Source organism: Engystomops pustulosus, chromosome 5, assembly GCF_040894005.1.
Source record: "Engystomops pustulosus chromosome 5, aEngPut4.maternal, whole genome shotgun sequence".
In the NCBI taxonomy this organism is placed as follows: Eukaryota; Metazoa; Chordata; class Amphibia; order Anura; family Leptodactylidae; genus Engystomops; species Engystomops pustulosus.
Genome location: NC_092415.1, coordinates 23,503,822 through 23,520,984, shown reverse-complemented (window position 1 = coordinate 23,520,984; position 17,163 = coordinate 23,503,822). Strand labels below are relative to the sequence as shown.

At 41.5% G+C, this 17,163-nt stretch overlaps 1 protein-coding gene across 1 annotated transcript in view; it reads right to left on the bottom strand.

The window, feature by feature from the left end:
• The window catches only part of ANGPT1 (angiopoietin 1), a 217,551-nt gene extending 203,206 nt beyond the window's left edge, over positions 1–14,345 (bottom strand). The window contains exon 1 of the mRNA XM_072151330.1: positions 13,628–14,345. Within this exon, the coding sequence (XP_072007431.1) occupies positions 13,628–13,930 (303 nt within the window). The 5' untranslated portion in view covers positions 13,931–14,345. The remainder of the gene's footprint in view (positions 1–13,627) is intronic.
• Positions 14,346–17,163: the final 2,818 nt, after the last annotated feature.

The following is a 17,163-nucleotide window of genomic DNA, read 5'->3' as shown; positions in this document are numbered from 1 at the left end:
TATCCCAGAAAAAAATACCTAATCCCACAGAAAACATGTGGCCAAGTAGAAGATTGGATACAGTGAAATTTGGAAGGAAACCATCGAAACGTTTACAGGAATGACTCAGAGTCCGAAATACAGTTGACTTAGGACCAGACAAGAATATCTCAACCAGGGGGAAATCTCTATAGACAGCAGGAACTTATTTCACCTCTAGCCTCAAGCTGGACAGAGACATTCAGGAGATGTCATCGAGGATTAGCTTAGCTGACAACTTCCATCTGACCCTCATGAGGCTGCATCAGCGTCTTCCTGGATAGAGGGAAGTAAGATGCTGCTAGACAACCCTAGAGGAGACTTATCTACCCTGAGAAAATGTTGAAATCCAACAGCCCATTAATTTCCAGTATCGGGGAGAGTCGATTTATCAACATACACATAAGATAGTTGGCCGATCCTTCCAAGATCACCAAGTTGTTAAGCAAAGATGTAGTGACTCTTAACTAAACAGTAAAGCGGTTGCAAGAAATTCATTCATTACTGACTATACGGTGCCCTGTGAGGGACATGTGAGGAAACTCGTCCTCGTCAGGCCTCCTACTCAGTTACATGCTCAGCTCCTGCTCTATAACATGCTACCTACAGATAGGACACTATGTACAATCTGCACATCTCCTGCTATATTACATGCTCAGCTCCTGCTCTATAACATGCTGCCTGCAGATAGGACACGGTACAATCTGCTCAGCTCCTCCTGCTGTATAACATGCTGCCTGCAGATAGGACACTATGTACAATCTGCACATCTCCTGCTATATTACATGCTGCCTGCAGATAGGACTCTATGTACAATCCCCTCAGCTCCTCCTGCTCTATAACATGCTGCCTACAGATAGGGCACTATGTACAATCTGCACATCTCCTGCTATATTACATGCTGCCTGCAGATAGGACTCTATGTACAATCCCCTCAGCTCCTCCTGCTCTATAACATGCTGCCTACAGATAGGGCACTATGTACAATCTGCACATCTCCTGCTATATTACATGCTGCCTGCAGATAGGACACTATGCACAATCCCCTCAGCTCCTCCTGCTCTATAATATGCTGCCTGCAGACAGAACAGTATGTACAATCTGCACAGCTCTTCCTGCTCCATAACATGCTGCCTGCAGATAGGACACTATGTACAACCTGCGTAGCTCCTCCTGCTCTACAACATGCTGCCTGCAGATAGGACACTATGTACAATCTGCTCAGCTCCTCCTGCTCTATAACATGTTGCCTGCAGATAGGACACTATGTACAACCTGCTCAGCTCCTCCTGCTCTATAACATGCTGCCTGCAGATAGGACACTATGTACAACCTGCTCAGCTCCTCCTGCTCTATGAAATGCTGCCTGCAGATAGGACACGATGTACAATCTGCTCAGCTCCTCCTGCTCTATAACATGCTGCCTGCAGATAGGACACTATGTACAATCTGCTAATCTCCTGCTCTATAACATGCTGCCTGCAGATAGGACACTGCATAAATACCATCCACAACAGATAATAAAACATTGTTTCCATTTTACTAATGTTTCCATTATCCACTTCGCTCCTCGATTTGATTATTGATTTGAGATCTGTCAAAACAAAAGTAGAAGCGCCAACACAAATCTGGCGGCTGCCTGGTGCAGCGCTGAGAGTTGAGGTTTGTAGACATTGCTGGGCTCAGCGTGGAGCGAACTCCAACAGCAACATCCAGTGTGAATCAGCTTGACGTAAAAAGAAGTGACAATCCCAGCGTCCAACCAGCACGAAACCTATTCAGCTCCAAGTGCCGGACGGGTGCGTATTCCCTAAAAGCGTCTGCCCCGTCTGCTGTCAGGATAAAGTAAACACATTTCAGTGACCGCGTTGCCAAATATTCCCTTGATGTATAAACACCTCGGCGCAGTCACTTCCTATGGTGCGTTCCTTGAAGTGCCAGTCATACAATGTTGTGGCAGATTTCATCGCACAAGCGAACAGATCAAACAGCATTAACCCTGGCGGATCATTTCCAATTCATAACAAGTCACATGGAGGTTTTCATTATACGAGGGGCTTAGACACAAGAACACGCCATTAATGCAAATGAAACTTCATGTATGACCACCATTGATAAGGGTGAGCCTCCAGCTGTGGGGTTCAAGCCTGTCACTTTGAAGCACGTTTTTTTATTAAGAAAAGCTGAAATTCCCACAGAGGCTAAAATACGAGTCTGCCGTGAGAAAAGAGTGAAAAAATGGCCATCGCCAGTGTTGTCACCCAACTTTTCTAAAATCCTGAAAGGCAAGACTGTCTTGTGACTTAAGGATAAGAGCAAGGAGAGTATCATTGTATGACTGGATGCATCTATGGAAGTTACATGATAAGAGACATGATGGTGGTCACCCAGCTTTCCCAGGAAAAGTTGTTGTCAATAGAGAATACAGATAGATAGGTAGGAGATGGATGCTGTCGATCGTTTAATAGATAGATGATAGAAAATTCATAAAGACAAATACATGATATGGATGTATAGATAGATGGATATGAGATAGATAGATAGATAGATAGATAGATAGATAGGAGATAGATAGATAGATATGAGATAGATAGATAGATAGATAGATATGTGATAGATAGATAGATAGATAGATAGATAGATAGATAGATAGATAGATAGATAGGAGATAGATAGATAGATAGATAGATAGATAGATAGATAGATAGATATGAGATAGATAGATAGATAGATAGGAGATAGATAGATAGATATGAGATAGATAGATAGATAGATAGATATGTGATAGATAGATAGATAGATAGATAGATAGATATACAGATAGATAGATAGATAGATAGATATGAGATAGATAGATAGATAGATAGATAGATATGAGATAGATAGATATGAGATAGATAGATAGATAGATAGATAGATAGATAGATATGAGATAGATAGATAGATAGATAGATATGAGATAGATAGATAGATAGATAGATATGAGATAGATAGATAGATATGAGATAGATAGATAGATAGATAGATAGATAGATAGATAGATAGATAGATATGAGATAGATAGATATATAGATAGGAGCAGGGGCGCACCTGCCATGAGGCGAGTTGAGATTCTCGCCTCAGGCGGCGCACTTCCTGCTACATTAGGGGGCGGTAGATAGATAGATAGATAGATATACAGATAGATAGATAGATAGATAGATATGAGATAGATAGATAGATAGATATGAGATAGATAGATAGATAGATAGATAGATAGATAGATAGATATGAGATAGATAGATATGAGATAGATAGATAGATAGATAGATATGAGATAGATAGATAGATAGATAGATATGAGATAGATAGATAGATAGATAGATATGAGATAGATAGATAGATAGATAGATAGATATGAGATAGATAGATATATAGATAGGAGCAGGGGCGCACCTGCCATGAGGCGAGTTGAGATTCTCGCCTCAGGCGGCGCACTTCCTGCTACATTAGGGGGCGGCGTCGGGCTCCCGCCCGCCGGCATGTGTTCCGGCCGGAACATCTCCCCGACCCCCCCGCACATTCCGCCGCTCATCACATCCACCCACGCGCGGACGGCACATGTGCCTGCGCGCGGGCCGACACTTCCCCCCCAAAGCCCGCCCATCCATTCAACACGCGCGCGGCCGGCACATGTACCTGCGCACCCACAGAAACTTCCCCCTGTGCGCCGCCCCAAAACTTCCCCATGCGCGCCCGCTGACACTTCCACCCATCGCAGCCCGCCTATTTCATCCACCGGCATGGCACAAGTACAACTCCCTGCCCCAGCCCAATGTCTGCGCTGGTCCCCCCCACCTTCACGCTCCGATTCCGCCCCCACGCTCCGTTTTCGCACCCCCCTCGGTCCGTCACTGCCTCCGTACCACAACCCCCCCCCCCCTCTCCGACATCCCCAGCAACACCCCCCCCCCCCCCACCAGAGGATAAGGCCAAGAGACATGAAGAAAAGAGTGAAGGTAACTGTAAGTATGTCTGTAGATTTGCTGTATATACTGTATATATATATATCTGTATGTATGTGTGTACATTCAGCGTGCCACCATGTAAAATATACTATATGGAGGTACGCTATATGTATTATATGGTATATGGCGGCACGCTGTATGTATTATATGGGATATGGGGGCACGCTGTATGTATTATATGGTATATGGCGGCACGCTGCATGTATTATATGGTATATGGGGGCACGCTGTATGTATTATATGGTATATGGGGGCCCGCTGTATGTATTATATGGTATATGGCGGCACGCTGTATGTATTATATGGTATATGGCGGCACACTGTATGTATTATATGGTATATGGGGGCACGCTGTATGTATTATATGGTATATGACGGCACTCTGTATGTATTATATGGTATATACCGGCACGCTGTATGTATTATATGGTATATGGCGGCACGCTGTATGTATTATATGGTATATGGGGGCACACTGTATGTATTATATGGTATATGGCGGCACGCTGTATGTATTATATGGTATATGGCGGCACCCTGTATGTATTATATGGTATATGGCGGCACACTGTATGTATTATATGGTATATACCGGCACGCTGTATGTATTATATGGTATATGGGGGCACACTGTATGTATTATATGGTATATGGGGGCACGCTGTATGTATTATATGGTATATGGGGGCACACTGTATGTATTATATGGTATATGGGGGCACGCTGTATGTATTATATGGTATATAGGGGCATGCTGTATGTATTATATGGTATATGGCGGCACCCTGTATGTATTATATGGTATATGGCGGCACACTGTATGTATTATATGGTATATGGTGGCACGCTGTATGTATTATATGGTATATGGCGGCACACTGTATGTATTATATGGTATATGGCGGCACACTGTATGTATTATATGGTATATGGCGGCACGCTGTATGTATTATATAGTATATGGCGGCACGCTGTATGTATTATATGGTATATGGCGGCACGCTGTATGTATTATATGGTATATGGCGGCACGCTGTATGTATTATATGGTATATGGGGGCACGCTGTATATATTATATAGTATATGGGGCATGCTGTATGTATTATATGGTATATACCGGCACGCTGTATGTATTATATGGTATATGACGGCACTCTGTATGTATTATATGGTATATACCGGCACGCTGTATGTATTATATGGTATATGGCGGCACGCTGTATGTATTATATGGTATATGGGGGATACTGTATGTATTATATGGTATATGGCGGCACACTGTATGTATTATATGGTATATGGCGGCACACTGTATGTATTATATGGTATATACCGGCACGCTGTATGTATTATATGGTATATGGCGGCACGCTGTATGTATTATATGGTATATGGGGGCACACTGTATGTATTATATGGTATATGGCGGCACACTGTATGTATTATATGGTATATGGGGGCACGCTGTATGTATTATATGGTATATGGCGGCACACTGTATGTATTATATGGTATATACCGGCACGCTGTATGTATTATATGGTATATGACGGCACTCTGTATGTATTATATGGTATATGGCGGCACGCTGTATGTATTATATGGTATATGGGGGCACACTGTATGTATTATATGGTATATGGCGGCACACTGTATGTATTATATGGTATATACCGGCACGCTGTATGTATTATATGGTATATGGCGGCACGCTGTATGTATTATATGGTATATGGTGGCACGCTGTATGTATTATATGGTATATGGGGGCACGCTGTATATATTATATGGTATATGGCGGTACACTGTATGTATTATATGGTATATGGCGGCACACTGTATGTATTATATGGTATATGGGAGCACACTGTATGTATTATATGGTATATGGCGGCACGCTATATGTATTATATGGTATATGGCGGCACACTGTATGTATTATATGGTATATGGCGGCACGCTGTATGTATTATATGGTATATGGCGGCACGCTGCATGTATTATATGGTATATGGGGGCACGCTGTATGTATTATATGGTATATGGGGGCACGCTGTATGTATTATATGGTATATGACGGCACTCTGTATGTATTATATGGTATATGACGGCACTCTGTATGTATTATATGGTATATACCGGCACGCTGTATGTATTATATGGTATATGGCGGCACGCTGTATGTATTATATGGTATATGGGGGATACTGTATGTATTATATGGTATATGGCGGCACACTGTATGTATTATATGGTATATGGCGGCACACTGTATGTATTATATGGTATATACCGGCACGCTGTATGTATTATATGGTATATGGCGGCACGCTGTATGTATTATATGGTATATGGGGGCACACTCTATGTATTATATGGTATATGGCGGCACACTGTATGTATTATATGGTATATGGGGGCACGCTGTATGTATTATATGGTATATGGCGGCACACTGTATGTATTATATGGTATATACCGGCACGCTGTATGTATTATATGGTATATGACGGCACTCTGTATGTATTATATGGTATATGGCGGCACACTGTATGTATTATATGGTATATGGCGGCACACTGTATGTATTATATGGTATATGGGAGCACACTGTATGTATTATATGGTATATGGCGGCACGCTATATGTATTATATGGTATATGGCGGCACACTGTATGTATTATATGGTATATGGCGGCACGCTGTATGTATTATATGGTATATGGCGGCACGCTGTATGTATTATATGGTATATGGGGGCCCGCTGTATGTATTATATGGTATATGGCTGCACGCTGTATGTATTATATGGCGGCACTCTGTATGTATTATATGGTATATGGCGGCACACTGTATGTATTATATGGTATATGGCGGCACGCTGTATGTATTATATGGCGGCACTCTGTATGTATTATATGGTATATGGCGGCACACTGTATGTATTATATGGTATGTGGCGGCACGCTGTATTGATTTTATATTATATGGCGGCATGCTGTATGTATTATATGGTATATGGCGGCACGCTGTATGTATTATATGGTATATGGCGGCACACTGTATGTATTATATGGTATATGGCGGCACACTATGTATTATATGGTATATGGCGGCACGCTGTATGTATTATATGGTATATGGCGGCACACTGTATGTATTATATGGTATATGGCGGCACACTATGTATTATATAGTATATGGCGGCACGCTGTATGTATTATATGGTATATGGCGGCACGCTGTATGTATTATATGGTATATGGCGGCACACTGTATGTTTTACATGGTATGTGGCTGCACGCTGTATGTATTATATGGTATATGGCGGCACACTGTATGTATTATATGGTATATGGCGGCACGCTGTATGTATTATATGGTATATGGCGGCACACTGTATGTATTATATGGTATATGGCGGCATGCTGTATTGATTTTATATTATATGGTGGCACGCTGTATGTATTATATGGTATATGGCGGCACGCTGTATGTATTATATGGTATATGGTGGCACGCTGTATGTATTATATGGTATATGGGGGCACGCTGTATGTATTATATGGTAATGTCGGCACGCTGTATGTATTATATGGTATATGGAGGAACGCTGTATGTATTATATGGTATATGGCGGCACGCTGTATGTATTATATGGTATATGGGGGCACACTGTATGTATTATATGGTATATGGTGGCACGCTGTATGTATTATATGGTATATGGGGGCATGCTGTATGTATTATATGGTATATGGAGGCACACTGTATGTATTATATTGTATATGGAGGCATGCTGTATGTATTATATGGTATATGGAGGCACACTGTATGTATTATATGGTATATGGCGGCACACTGTATGTATTATATGGTATATGGCGGCACGCTGTATGTATTATATGGTATATGGCGGCACGCTGTATGTATTATATGGTATATGGCGGCACGCTGTATGTATTATATGGTATATGGCGGCACGCTTTATTGATTTTATATTATATGGCGGCACGCTGTATGTATTATATGGTATATGGCGGCACGCTGTATGTATTATATGGTATATGGCGGCACGCTGTATGTATTATATGGTATATGGCGGCACGCTGTATGTATTATATGGTATATGGCGGCACGCTTTATTGATTTTATATTATATGGCGGCACGCTGTATGTATTATATGGTATATGGCGGCACGCTGTATGTATTATATGGTATATGGCGGCACGCTGTATGTATTATATGGTATATGGCGGCACGCTGTATGTATTATATGGTATATGGCGGCACACTGTATGTATTATATGGTATATGGCGGCACACTGTATGTATTATATGGTATATGGCGGCACACTATGTATTATATGGTATATGGCGGCACGCTGTATGTATTATATGGTATATGGCGGCACACTGTATGTATTATATGGTATATGGCGGCACACTATGTATTATATAGTATATGGCGGCACGCTGTATGTATTATATGGTATATGGCGGCACGCTGTATGTATTATATGGTATATGGCGGCACACTGTATGTTTTACATGGTATGTGGCTGCACGCTGTATGTATTATATGGTATATGGCGGCACACTGTATGTATTATATGGTATATGGCGGCACGCTGTATGTATTATATGGTATATGGGAGCACACTGTATGTATTATATGGTATATGGCGGCACGCTGTATGTATTATATGGTATATGGCGGCACACTGTATGTATTATATGGTATATGGCGGCATGCTGTATTGATTTTATATTATATGGTGGCACGCTGTATGTATTATATGGTATATGGCGGCACGCTGTATGTATTATATGGTATATGGTGGCACGCTGTATGTATTATATGGTATATGGGGGCACGCTGTATGTATTATATGGTAATGTCGGCACGCTGTATGTATTATATGGTATATGGAGGAACGCTGTATGTATTATATGGTATATGGCGGCACGCTGTATGTATTATATGGTATATGGGGGCACACTGTATGTATTATATGGTATATGGTGGCACGCTGTATGTATTATATGGTATATGGGGGCATGCTGTATGTATTATATGGTATATGGAGGCACACTGTATGTATTATATTGTATATGGAGGCATGCTGTATGTATTATATGGTATATGGAGGCACACTGTATGTATTATATGGTATATGGCGGCACACTGTATGTATTATATGGTATATGGCGGCACGCTGTATGTATTATATGGTATATGGCGGCACGCTGTATGTATTATATGGTATATGGCGGCACGCTGTATGTATTATATGGTATATGGCGGCACGCTTTATTGATTTTATATTATATGGCGGCACGCTGTATGTATTATATGGTATATGGCGGCACGCTGTATGTATTATATGGTATATGGCGGCACGCTGTATGTATTATATGGTATATGGCGGCACGCTGTATGTATTATATGGTATATGGCGGCACGCTTTATTGATTTTATATTATATGGCGGCACGCTGTATGTATTATATGGTATATGGCGGCACGCTGTATGTATTATATGGTATATGGCGGCACGCTGTATGTATTATATGGTATATGGCGGCACGCTGTATGTATTATATGGTATATGGCGGCACGCTTTATTGATTTTATATTATATGGCGGCACGCTGTATTGTTTTTATATTATATGGCGGATTATTTTATGTATATTGTTTTTTGTAGTAGCTTGCTGTGTGAATTTTATAGTTCATGGAGGGAAGCTTTATGTATTTTGCATTGGTAAAATGTGAAAATAAAGCAATATGATTGGGTCTGGTCCTGACACTCCTTGATATTTTACATGTATAGGGGGGGGGGGCGTTTTTCTATAGTTCGCCTCAGGCAGCAGAAAGGCTAGGTGCACCCCTGGATAGGAGATAGATAGATAGATAGATAGATATACAGATAGATAGATAGATAGATAGGTAGATAGATATGAGATAGATAGGTAGATAGATAGATAGATAGATAGATAGATAGATAGATAGATATGAGATAGATAGATAGATAGATAGATAGATAGATATGAGATAGATAGATAGATAGATAGATAGATAGATAGATAGATATGAGATAGATAGATAGATAGATAGATAGATAGATATGAGATAGATAGATAGATATGAGATAGATAGATAGATAGATAGATAGATAGATAGATAGATAGATAGATAGATAGATATGAGATAGATAGATAGATAGATAGATAGATAGATAGATAGATATGAGATAGATAGATAGATAGATAGATAGATATGAGATAGATAGATAGATAGATAGATAGATAGATAGATAGATATGAGATAGATAGATAGATAGATAGATAGATAGATAGATATGAGATAGATAGATAGATAGATAGATATGAGATAGATAGATAGATAGATAGATAGATAGATAGATAGATATGAGATAGATAGATAGGAGATAGATAGATAGATAGATAGATAGATAGATAGATAGATAGATAGATAGATAGATAGATATGAGATAGATAGATAGATAGATATGAGATAGATAGATAGAATAGATTTCAGTGTTCTCTTTTATGTATTCTTTAATATCTTGTAATATCTTAGACATATGATACATTATACATATTATCACTTCTCCTGTTATGATAAATTATGTAAAACATAAACCCCCCAATAAATATGATGACATTCTCTATGCAGGGTCCGCGCTTTACACAGTATAATAATCTGTTTTATGGTTAATTTTACAGGTCAAAAGTGTCTTTTAAACTTCGCAGATGCTGAGGCGCGAGGGAAACACAATATTGTCTTGACATGTGGGGTCACAGCCTGTGATATGACATAGGGGTCTCTGTATATATGAGCGGGGGGGGGGGGCTGAGCTCCCCCATTCTTATTTCCTGATCCTTATATTTACAGGCGATATTCTCAGATGTTCAAGTTTCTAACACACAGAGCAGAAATCTCAGCGCGGTCCCTAGTGGCCACTTGTAACATAGCGGTGTGTAATATGCAGGCTGTGCTGCAATACAAGGAGAGGCAGCGGTACTGGGACAGCTATGACATGCCTGCTGCATCACTGCTAATGGTATACAGGAGGGACCGGACCACAGACAGAACCAGATACATGACCAGATATCATAGCAGATGTAGGAATACATGTAGGACCACGTACAGAACCACAAATGGACCACATAAAGGACCACATATAGGGATATATACAGGACTACATATAGGACCACATATGGACAACACAGCATGATATATGGATCACATATAGGGATAGATAGGACTATATATAGTAGCAGATGTAGGACCATGTACAGGATCACCTATGGACCACATATAGGCATAGATAGGAGATTATAGAGGAACAGATATAGGACTACATGTAGGACTATGTACATGATCACATATGGACCACATATAGGGATAGATATAGGATTGTATATATAGGACCACATACAGGATGATATATGGACCACATATAGGGATAGATAGGACTATATATAGGCGCAGATATAGGACTACGTGTAGGCGGATGTACAGGACCACATATAGGGATAAATATAGGACCACATACAGGACCACACATAGGACCACATGCGGGTTTGCACAGATAGTAGTGACCCCCTCCCAATACTACAGTGCGGAGGTATGTACATGGGACATGTGATGGAGGAGACCGCTCCATACAAAGCTCTGATTGTGGAGATCTGTGGCAGAGTTCATCTCCAGGCGGCTGATGAGGAATGCCGTGACATGATTACTCCCCATTCTTCTGATATGTCAGTGAGCGACACGCATGAAGGCGTTAAAAAAGGCAATGGCTTTATCATGGTCAACCTGTAGATAGGTACAGGACATCACTGACATAGATAGAAATAGATAGATAATACCTGTATATTAGGCTGCCAGGTAGGGGGATCTCTAGAGATAGATTCTATATGCTAAATCTCTACATTAATAATCACAAGAATGAATTCATAATGTGCAGTACATAATCAGATAACTAAAGATAGATTAAGATAGATATTACACAGATAGATAGGATAGATAGATATGAGATTGATAGATAGATAGATAGATAGATAGATAGATAGATAGATAGATAGATATGAGATAGATAGATAGATAGATATGAGATAGATAGATAGATAGATAGATAGATAGATGATAGATAGATAGATAGATAGATAGATATGAGATAGATAGATAGATAGGAGATAGATAGATATGAGATAGATATGAGATAGATATGAGATAGATAGATATGAGATAGATAGATAGATAGATAGATAGATAGATAGATAGATAGATAGATATGAGATAGATAGATATGAGATAGATAGATAGATAGATAGATAGGAGATAGATAGATAATAAATAGATTGAAAGATAGATAGATAGATAGATAGATAGATAATAGATAGATAATAGATGTGGGATAGATATATAGGAGATAGATAGATAGATAGATAGATAGATAGATAGATAGATAGATAGATAGTAAATAGATTGAAAGATAGATAGATTGGTAGATAGATAGACGGACAGATAGATAGGAGATAGATAGATATGAGATAGATAGATAGATAGCTATGAGATAGATAGATAGATAGATAGCTATGAGATAGATAGATAGATAGATAGATAGATAGATAGATAGATAGATAGATAGATAGATAGATATGAGATAGATGGATAGATAGATAGATAGATAGATAGATAGATAGATAGACAGGAGATAGATAGATAGATAGATAGATAGATAGATAGATAGATAGATAGGAGATAGATAGGAGATAGATAGATAGATAGATAGATAGATAGATAGATAGATAGATAGATAGATATGAGATAGATAGATAGATAGATAGATAGATAGATAGATAGGAGATATATAATATCACCATGTGCTGTGCCAAATGACAATCTCTTCTCTGCTACGTTGCAGTAATAGATAATAAATCATTGGACATCAGATAATAAATAGAATTTATAACATGACAGTAAATCTACAGACTTTGTAATATTTTGTAAGTGCAGAATACGTTGTAAATTTGGGAGGGATAGTATTGATGCATTGTACATTGCTGGAGCCTGTGGGGTCTATAAAATGTCCTTATGCTGGGTAATAGAGGGGGTCCTCCATCAGAGCCCCCGTGCCCTCTTGAGCTGCATCCATTAACCCCTTCTGCAGCTCACCTGGTGAGGGTCTCGGTAGCATGACCTTGCATGTGACCTGTAAGGGTCCTGTCCCCTTTATGAGAAATGACAGTAAAGAGAGGATTGAGGTGACAATGCGCCCCCTTCATCCGGCTCTGTAAAGGTTAGATCCTGCCCTGATTCCAGGTCCCAGGTATGCCGGGTGACATTTGGAGCAGATAGCAGCTCTATATATAGAGGACAGCACCTTATTTATAATCTGGAGTCAATTATAGTGCGCCCCTTCTAAACCCGAGCTTCGCTGTAACACTGGGACGAAACTTCAGCAACAACCAGTTATCCAGTCTAGGACACACTATTATTAGCAAAAACTCTGCATTCCAGCTCCTTAAAGGCACCGCTCCTACAAGACGGAGAACGAGGAACTTACTTTTTGCAGCCATTGAGTGTAATTTTCCATCACATGTTCCAGATGTTGTATTTTCTGGGACGGTAAATCCTGATCCATTTGCGGTGCGTCCCTCTGCAGCGCGTTGGTATTGTACTGGTCCGTGGTGGTGGTGCCCTCGCGACAAATCCCATCGTGTTCAGGAAGGATGAAGGTGTACGTGCACTGCCCATGCTGGATGCGACTGTAGCGTCTCCCGTTGGCGTCCGTGCCTTTCCTCTGCACGCTACACTCCGTGTTTGCGATCAGCGCAAGGAAAAGGGTGAATAAAATTCCAGATGCCATCCCGTTCCCAAAAAAAAAAAAAAATCAAAAAATGTAAAGTTTCCTTAAGAAAAGTTGTGGAAAGGAGCAAGAGAAGTTCTGCAGCTGCACAATCTGTGATATCTCCGGCTCCGGGTGATATATTTAGTGCCTAGAATCCAAGGATCTATTGTCTATCCTCATTTGCAGTCTAAAGATTAACCAGTCGGCTGCACACATGGAAAGCCCCGGTTCCTGTGCCTGTGCTCCGGCTGCAGCAGATCTGTTATTTCCACTCCGACCCTCAGAGTTTTATTAAGGCATTCAAACTGGAAGCAGCCTAAGAGATGCCTTGACAGGAATTCGAGTGCGCCCCTATGCAAAGCATAGCTGGTGGTTTTAGGAGAAAGATATCAGTTTACAAAGTGGCGGCATGCATGACCTCAATCAGAGCCCATACTACACAACAACTAACAGCCTGAGACAAGCGCAAGCACAAGCAGTTTGTCCTTGTCAGCGCTTTATCCCTTTAAGACTTGTCATTTAAAAAAAAATATTATTTTGGAATTCATGGAAATTACTCGATATGCTATCCCTGCCTTACTTCGATACAGGGACGATCAAACAATGGCAACGCAACGTATAGATCGACAGGTCACGGAGATTTGACAGGTGCTGGACATTCCAATGTGGAGACAATGGCCCAAATTTATTAAAGTCCCTGCACCAGTTCGGACTTTCCAGATTGTTTTTATTGCAAACTCCTTCCACATGTATTTAAGAAGTGTCCGCGAGACATTTGTTTTGTGGCTTTGCTTTCCACGATGCGACACAAATTTCTGCACTGAAATAGACGTTCAGAGTGCAGAGTACAACAGAAATGTGTCACACGCCCCATGTTAAAGGTGCACCAAAAAATAGTTGGTGCACTCTCTCAGAGCAGATGCATGCCGAACGTGCACCACACTGTTTTGGATAAATGTGGCCGAATGGGGGTTGTTAGGGGACATTGCTCCAGCAGAAAGTAAGCAGAGGTGGGAGAAGGAAATATTCCTTAAATCTTAGATCAAGGGGATACCGAATTATCAGATATTCTGGATTATCGGATCGGTTGGAGAAAGAGGATCAAAAGTGAAAATCTAAAAGGCACATTGATTAGGGGGACTTCTATGCCAGGAACGCCAGGGGACTTCTACACCAGGAACGGCGGAGGACTTCTACGGCAGGAAGGCCAGGGGACTTCTACGCCAGGAACGCCAGGGGACTTCTACACCAGGAACGGCGGAGGACTTCTACGGCAGGAAGGCCAGGGGACTTCTACACCAGGAACGCCGGGGGACTTCTACGGCAGGAATGCCAGGGGACTTCTACACCAGGAACGCCCGGGGACTTCTACGCCAGGCACGCCGGGGAAGTTCTACACAAGGAACGCCAGGGGACTTCTACACCAGGAACGGCGGAGGACTTCTACGGCAGGAAGGCCAGGGGACTTCTACACCAGGGACGCTGGGGGATTTCTGTGCCAGGAATGCAGGGGGACTTCCACACCAGGAATGCCGGGGGACTTCCACGCCAGGAACGCCGGGGGACTTCTCCAACTCGAACGCCAGGGGACTTCAACACCAGGAACGCCAGGGGACTTCAACACCAGGAACGCCAGGGGACTTCAACACCAGGAACGCCGGGGGACTTCTTCGCCAGGAACGCCAGGGGACTTCTATGCCAGGAAACCCGGGGGACTTCGACGCTTGCAACGCAATGGGGATTTCTACCCCAGGAACGCCAGGGGACTTCTATGCCAGGAACGCTGGGGAAGTTCTACACCAGGAACAGCGGGGGATTTCTACACCAGGAACGCCAGGGGACTTCTATGCCAGGAAACCCGGGGGATTTCTACGCCTGGAACGCAATGGGGATTTTTTATGCCAGGAACTCCAGAGGATTCTACACCAGATACGCCGGGGACTTCTACGCCAGGAACACCTTGCACTGGCCTAATAAACACCACACAACCGGTGTAAAGGATGGAGAAGTCTTGTATGGCTTGTATGTCGTACAAGCCATGATATATCCCCCCCTTTCTTCCTATAGCTGGTGTGGATGGATCTGCACTCAAATTGTCTGCCAGATCCAACTGAGAAACCTGTAATGATCCCATATGTTACACCGCAGGTTTTTATGAACATCTAGCAGAGAATTTCTCATCTGTCATTCAAAAAACATTCAAAAAACAGGATTCGGACTGGAAGATAAGGGAACGTCTATGGGGAACAGAAAGTCAACAGAAGACTTTCCCGTGTTTAGTTTCTGTTATGTTCTCCTTAGTAAGAGATCATAACGGAAAGCCCAGGCGCACATGTGAACTGAGACTTACTTTTTCAAATTCACTTCAATGCTACTGTATTAAGGTGCACAATTTTGGTAAGAAAATTGTGTTAACTATGAACTATTTAACTATTTAAATAGGGAGAAAACACTGTTTATACGCTTTGAGATTTCTCTAGATGAAATTGTGTGGAAAATCCTCTGGTAATCCTGATTGTGTGCATTTATCCTAAAAGGAGATGAAAGTGGATGTGGTCGGATGAGTCCACTGTGTGACTTCTCCGCGGTCTGCTTGGCTTCAATGACAAGTCTCCACCACGTTATCTATAAAGAGAGACTTGTCAATCAATCCGAGATGGGAGGAGAGGAGCCACTGAGAGGACACTGGTCCTCATCATACACCCAGCACACCCGAGATTTAACGCTACCTGTGGCTTGGGTACACCCCACCCGCTATAGAAGGTATAGAAGTATCACCTGCAAAAAATGGGGCTGATTTATCTTTGTCTGATGCTCATTTCTTAGTTGTATTTTACCTGACTTTTTGGGTGCATTTGCACAATTTTTTGCACCTTTTTCCAGCAGTTCTCCAGAATCTGCCGTGTAGCAGTAACCCTCGTTTGCGCCTAATTTTTCTTTGTATTTCTCCTGCTCCCAGATGTTTGGGCCAGATCTAACATTGATTTGCGCCTAAAAAAGTGCAAATAATTGTGCAAAAACACACCAGCCCCGTCCATGCGCGAAAATCTGCGCCTAAAAAGTTCAGCAAAAAATCTGCATTTGACAAAGAGCCAAAGCAACAAAGACAAATGAATTACAAATAATAGATTCACAAAAGGTGCAAAAAGAGCTTAGGGATGACCCCCATCATCTGGGAAGGGGCTGAAAAACTCAAAAACACTTTTTGTCATTTCTGCCACTGTTTGTTGACTTGGACCAAGCATTGACTT